General features: G+C 40.8%; 1 protein-coding gene across 9 annotated transcripts; it reads right to left on the bottom strand.

Moving 5' to 3' along the window:
• Positions 1-2177: 2177 nt before the first annotated feature.
• On the bottom strand, positions 2178-6883 carry srsf2a (serine and arginine rich splicing factor 2a). 9 transcript variants are annotated; one of them, XR_012591958.1, is made up of 5 exons: positions 6245-6883; positions 4180-4624; positions 3497-3806; positions 3127-3220; positions 2615-2654 (listed from the first exon to the last, which is right to left on the bottom strand). XR_012591958.1 is itself a non-coding variant. In XM_074620566.1 (4 exons), the coding sequence occupies exons 1-3, from the start codon at positions 6604-6606 to the stop codon at positions 4204-4206; spliced, it is 738 nt and encodes a 245-aa protein (XP_074476667.1). In that variant the 5' UTR covers positions 6607-6883; the 3' UTR covers positions 2178-3220; positions 4180-4203. The 9 variants fall into 9 exon arrangements, 4 of the variants coding, with proteins under 4 accessions (XP_074476667.1, XP_074476668.1, XP_074476666.1 ...); XR_012591956.1 differs by having other exon boundaries at positions 2178-2654; positions 3127-3806; XR_012591954.1 differs by having other exon boundaries at positions 2178-3220.
• Between the last annotated feature and the right edge of the window lie 139 nt (positions 6884-7022).

Raw genomic sequence — 7022 nt, 5'->3', positions numbered from 1 at the left:
CGGCTTGTTTCAAATGCAGAGTTTCTGAATACGGGCTGTGTGTATTTCCCTGTGGATTGAGCGTTTCGATACTTTCACAGTATTTATATAGGACTTAAGCCTGCTTTATAATAAAAAAAACAAACAGGAAAATCTCACTTTTTTATAATATTGGACCTTTAATACAAAAGAAAACCTGTTAAATTAGGCTCATAGGCCGTTTTTTAACTGAACTATAATGCATTCTTAAAAAAAACAGCACTTTACTGCTGATCAGCTGTCTAAAGGATCACCAGTAACAGTTTCATGCAGTATTTCTTGAATTCTGGGACCTGATCAACATGTGAGTGTGTACATTGGATATGATCGTAAAATCAGTGAAATAGCTCTGTTCTTCACTCACATGTTGTTATGGTTTGCATTCTGTGCTTGTAGCCAGATATAGACAGACATTTTGGGAAAAGTGTCAACAAGTCTATTATAGAGCCTTTTTCCTAACAAGTGCCTTTAATTGTATTTAGTGTGACTATTCCTATGTCTGTAACCTGCTAAGTCTATTCATCTAGGCAAAAAATAATGTTTATTAAAATGTATGTAAAAAATACAACCTAAATAGTGCATTAAAACAAATCAGTAAGCTAAAAGAAATGTGAAAAACAGCTATATAATGTATCTTTAAACAGTAAATTAACTGTAAAATACTGTGAAATTAATTAAAAAAACAGTATTTTTCAGTAACAGTACAAAGCTGTAAATGTCAGCGACAGTATAATAATGTTAATTTCACAGCAACCCTCTTAACAGTGCAGGGTCTATCTGAAGCAGAGTAGCCGACTAACACCCCCTCCCTGCCGGCTGGATCAGGTGGGCTGGCACGGCACGCTGCAACGTGCTCTGGCTCTCTACTTGTACCGGTAATCCCATCAGATGGTGGAATGTAAATGGTGTGTGACAGGAACCCGTGTACTGCAGGTGAAGGGTCATAGAGTCAAGCAGGGTGTCAGGAGGAAAGGTGTTCTTCTCACCTAGGACAGCACCTTCCAAACAGTCTGCACCAGGGATTTAATGTGGACAGTAAACACCTTTGGAAATTATATTTAATGTGAACAATACACACATAAGAAAACTATATTTAATGTGGACAATAGACACCTGAGAAAACTATATTTAATGTGGACAATGAACACCTGAGAAAACTATATTTAATGTGGACAATAGACACCTGAGAAAACTATATTTAATGTGAACAATACACACCTGAGAAAACTATATTTAATGTGGACAATGAACACCTGAGAAAACTATATTTAATGTGGACAATAGACACCTGAGAAAACTATTTAATGTGGTCAATAGACACCTGAGAAAACTATATTTAAAGGTCCCATATTGTGCTCATTTTCAGGTTCATACTTGTATTTAGTGTTTCTACTAGAACATGGGTCAGCAACCTGCGGCTTCGGAGCCACATGTGGCTCTGGAGCTCCTCTCCAGTGGCTCCCTGTGGATTTTTAAAAAAAAATTGTGGAAATGAATAACTGTTTTTTTGTTTAAATTTTCATTTTTATTTATCATTGTTGTAGATCTATGGTACGACTAGCATTAGGGCCACATTAAGGAAAATAAAATAAATGAGATTTCGAGAATAAAGTCATATTACGAAAAAAAGTCGTAGTATAATGAGAATAAAGTCATAATATGAGTATATATATGTTTAGTAATCTTTCAAGTTATTTTTTCCCCCCGTAAAGTTATGACTTTATTCTCGTTATATGACAATTTTTTTCTCGTAAAGTTATGATATCAGGGAACCATAACGTTAAATGAGGTAATCGCCGCGAGGTGGACGGAGCCGTCACAGCCGGTGTGCACGGAGCAGCGGACCCCCGCAGCAAAAGTGCTACAGTGCGATCAGTCAGTGCTCTGCACATGGACTGTCATCTTTCTTGTAAAATGTCCGGTGTAATCTGTAACACCGGTGTTGTCACAAGTTTATTAACCGGTGGGAACATTTTCCTCACTGTCACATCCGTACCAACGACCATTACAGGCATCGTACGGTACTGTGGAAAAAGGGGACCGTCACTTTTTTAAAGTTTTGGCATCGACTTGGTACCGAAGTATCGGTTCTTATGACATCCCTAATACATATCAAGAGCGATTGTCCAGAAAACTACAACAAAATTCACATCCACAACTTATGAACGACAAAGATGTTTATTAGCATTCACCTGAAGCAATTACAAGACATTTGAGAGGTTCACAGAGGAATGAAATACACAAAAATCATTCATTAAGCAGCTTGGCTGCCCTTCAAACCCTTCAACTACAAGTCACACTGGACCCAATTTTTTTTTTTTTTTTAAAGCGAGCAGAACCAGTTATCAACAGTGGATAAACCAGAGGAGGGGAAAAAAGGAGAGGAGGGAGAATAAAGAGAAAAGGAAAGAGGAGAGAGTCTGTACAGCACATGGAGGGAAGGAGAGGTCACAAGACAGGAGAGGATGGATGATCTGCCACACCTGTGAGCTTACAAACCGGCAAACGGCAGCGGAGGGTCGAGCCCCGGAACAGCGCCGGGCACTCAGCACCGCAACACGCCACACCATGTCACCACCGCACTGCACCGCATCTTAACAGCTAACCAGCATTACTCAACTGCTACACAACTGCGCCTAGTGCACAAAAGATACACAAGAAAGAGGGTTAGAGTCATAGGAAAGCAACTTTAACCAGACAGAAAACAGAGACTTGACAGAAAAGAAAATGTATGCTGCCAGATTAGCACATCACAAATTAAGTGGCGCAGCGATACTTTAATGTTTTTGCTTTTATGTTACTGTACAGTAAGCCATTTTGCCCCCCAAAAAAGAGTGGTATAACAGTTTGTTAAGGCTTTGAACATCCAACATGACCAAATAAAACTTTCATATCCATCTAGAAAGAGTTAAACAAGGGATTTAATTAAAAAAAAAAGGATTTATTAACAAGTACAAGTGTAATCAAAATGCAAAAAAACAAAAAAACAATTTAAATGCGAACACCTTACAAATCCCTTTCAAAATGCTCAACTTTACAATGATCACATCAAAGTTGCAGAATTTGTTTGTCAAATTTAAAACATTTTTAGACCAAGCTCCAAATAACCTTTCAGTCTGCATTCAGTGGTAATAATGGGAGTCCCCTTGCTCAATGTGAGACTCTTCCTGATGTCCTCAGCAAAGGCTCAATCATCTGAGATCTGGAACGAAAAGACAGAGTAGAGTTAAGAAATGAAAAACAAACTGGCGTTCTCAACTCCTGCAGCTGACCTGGATATTTAAATACAGTACTGGTCTGATCTTCTTTCCCCTGACACTAACATTTATGCATGTTTTTTTCTGGGCATGTTATACCTAACATTTCTAGTAATTTTCACATTTGTTTACACACCTTTCTTGCCCCCGCCCCCCCCCCATCTCTCATAAAAACTAGCTCTAACAAGACTCTTACACTCGGGCGAATTTGAAAAACAAACCTCGGGGTCCGTTCCCTTTGTGAGAGGCGGAGGAACCCACATGGCACAGGTGGGAACAGAGCTCAGCGCATCTGCCTGTGATCCCCGCGAAACGTACCTCACCACACCACCTCATACACCAACTGACAGCCCGAACCACCGCCATGACGACCTGCTCCATAGCAACCACCGTTGCCTCGGTGACCTGCTCCTTAGCAACTGCCATCGCTCTCAGCAACAGGCAGGTCACATGGGCGGGTCACACACTAACTGCTCTCACACTGCCACACCCCCATCTCCTCCTCCTCTCTTTGCAAACAGGACTCCGCAGCTTGGAGGAAAGAATTCCACATTTAGGTGAACGTTTTGAGTGAAGCACCCCACGTCCCTCCCATACACACCCCATTTTTAAATATATGATACAGTAGGTCACATCAACCCAAATCCCCCGATGTCTGTGTGTGCTTTAGATTGTCAGAACGTACAAAGTAAAGCATACACAGAACCAGGACTGTAGACTACATCGGTCCCAATCTTATTTTAAATTTCTAAAAAACATTCAGGATTCTGCAGACTTTGTTGCTTGTGTGCAGATGACTGTCACATAGCATCAAGGCTGCAGAATACTAACCCACGTGATGACATATTGCCATCTCAGATATAATATTTAAAACAAATAATACAATCCCTTTCCCCCTGAATACCGTCATGTTGTGTCCACGTCTGGATTAAGTTTCTGCTCCGTTGTCTTCTGGAGATTTAGGCCTACTCTTGGATTTGGAGCGGGACCGCGATTTGGACCCTCTGTTGGAAGGCGGGGATCGACTCCTGGACTTGGACTTGGACTTGGACTTAGACTTAGACTTAGACTTGGACTTGGAGGAGCGAGACCGGGAGGGAGACTTTGTCTTGCTCCGTCTGGGGGTCCTGGACTTGGACTTGGATTTAGACTTGGACTTGGACTTGGATTTGGATTTAGACTTGGACTTGGACTTGTTGGACTTGGATTTGGACCTGGACCGTGACTTGGACCTGGAGTCGGAGTGAGACCTGGAGCGGCTGTAGTGGTGGCGGCTCCTGGATCGGGATCGGCTTCGGCTCCTGGAGCGGCTGCGGCTACGTCTGCGGCGGTGAGGACTGGCTGACCGGCTGAGGTTAGAGAGAGAGAGAGAGAGAAACACTTTAACTAAACAGCAACAGCAAACCAAAGTAAGATAGAAACTGACAAATGCAATCTGAAAAGTACATATTGAATTATCTTAATGAACTGGCACTTGCTCAGACACATGCAGCTCCAATGTAAAGCTAAAAACTACTACTTGATTAACTCATTTGAGCTGAAGTTCAAAATCAAAACAAATCAAACACTTTAATGTATTAATTTTGATATTTTTCAAATCAAAAGTCCCTAGAAGTGTATGATTCAACTTCTTCCCATGGTGTAGTGCTAAAGAAGTTAACAAATTGAAATTAAATCATAATATCGAATCGCAATACTTAAAAAATTGCATTACACATCATAAAAAACATTGTATAAGAAAATGGCTGTATCACAGAAACTACAAGTATTTGGTATCTATGCACCCATAACAAGTTCAGTATTAAAGATATGCACACATGTGCAGTGAAAAAAAATCATATGGAAAACATTTAATAAAAACCATGTTAACTTTTATCCTCATTTTACAAAATCCTGACTTTGACTATTGATAAAAGGGATTTTTCATGTTATCTAAAAAATGTCAAAGTTGTACTATACTACCAAAACTATTAATTGATTAATTAAAAAAAAAAAAATCAGTAGATTACTATATAATGTTGCAAACCTACATATTATATTTACATTTGATTAACTCATATGTGCCCACAACTGAAAATAAAAATCAGTCAAACTGTTTGGCTTAAACGTTTTTCTTATCATATTATCTGTTGTATTTGGGCACATGATGGGACTACTTTATTTGCAATAATCTGTATTATATTATTCCCATGTGCCCAAATACTAGATATAATAGGACAACAAAATGGCTGCATCTCAGACACTACAAGGAGCACCTTCAAGTATTTGGCATCAAACTCATAACAAGTTGAATATCAAAAATAAATCATATGGAAAACATTTAATATTAGCTTTTCCCCTTATTTAAAAAAAATCCTGACTTTGACTATTAATAAGTGATTTTTCATGTGATTAATCAAAGAGAAGATAGATTACTAGATAATGTTGCAGACCTACATATTATATTTACACTTCATTAACTAATTTGAGTTTTTATTATCATACTATATCTAGTATTTGTGCACATGGGACTACTGTAATTGCAAAAACAAAAACATTATTCCCATGTGCCCAAATAGTAGATATAATAGGACAACAAAATGGCTGAATCTCAGACACTACAAGGAGCACAATCAAGTATTTAGTTTCTTTGAACTCTTAAGTTCATTATCAAAGATATGCAAACATGTGGAAAACATTTAATAAACAATATTAGCTTTTCCCCTAATTTTTCAAAAATCAATCTATAGATTACTAGATAATGCTGCAGGCCCACATATTATATTTACACAGTATGCAAAATAAGGTTTAATTTAGTATAATAACATTCTGATGACTCATGTGTTGCTACAACTTGTTTTACATATTAATATATATGTAAACAAGCAGGGAATTATCACAAACTAAGTTAGTTTCGTTTTGCACCATGTGCTCGTCCTCTCTTTAGTGTAGCTCCATATCTAAACACCCTGAATCCCCCCACTCTTTACCTCCTGCTCCTGCGCCCTCCGTAGCCTCCTCCGTAGCGGCGTGGTGCAGCTCCTCTCCGGCTGTACATGGAGTCCGGAGGACGGCCGTAGCGGGCCATCTGCACCCGGAGCTCCCGGCCGTCGAGCAGCGCGCCATCCATCGCGTCCATCGCGTCCTCGGCGTCGCGCTTGTCGAGGAACCGCACGAAGGCGAAGCCGCGGCTCTCCTTGGTGTACCGATCCCGCGGGATGTACACGTCTCCCACGCGGCCGTACTTCTCGAACACACGGCGCAGAGTCTCCGGGGACGTCCGGTAGGTCAGGTTGTCTACTTTCAGCGAGGTCATCCCCTCCACGTCCGGTGGGGCTCTGCCGTAGCTCATATTCTCCTCCGTCGCTCCGGTTGTTCCGTCTCTTTGCAGAGACGCAGCGTACCGAAGAATCGACACCCGTTGGGCCCAACTGGTAGTTAACCGGTCACTGTTGAATTATTGATCTCGCAGTTTGTGAATTTTGGTTTAAATTCTGGCAGATTTTTTCAATTGTTCGTTGTCTCCGTCGTCTCCGTCGCCTCCGTCGCGCTGCTTTCACGTGAAATGGCGGCAACAACGTTTCCTTTTCCTCTTTCTTTGCGCCCGTGTTGGCCGGCTCTGATTGGCTGCTCGACTCTTCCGCTTCCGGTGCGTTATGAGCGTTAATGCTGCCCTCTGGCGACGAGGAGGCGTTTACTAACATAGACGTAGGACGCCATATTGGACAGGGAAAGACTGGCCTGTAACCCCCTACAAACAAAAAGTAT

The sequence above is a fragment of the Sebastes fasciatus genome, chromosome 20 (assembly GCF_043250625.1).
Source record: "Sebastes fasciatus isolate fSebFas1 chromosome 20, fSebFas1.pri, whole genome shotgun sequence".
In the NCBI taxonomy this organism is placed as follows: domain Eukaryota; kingdom Metazoa; phylum Chordata; class Actinopteri; order Perciformes; family Sebastidae; genus Sebastes; species Sebastes fasciatus.
This window is presented reverse-complemented; position numbering and strand designations above follow the sequence as displayed.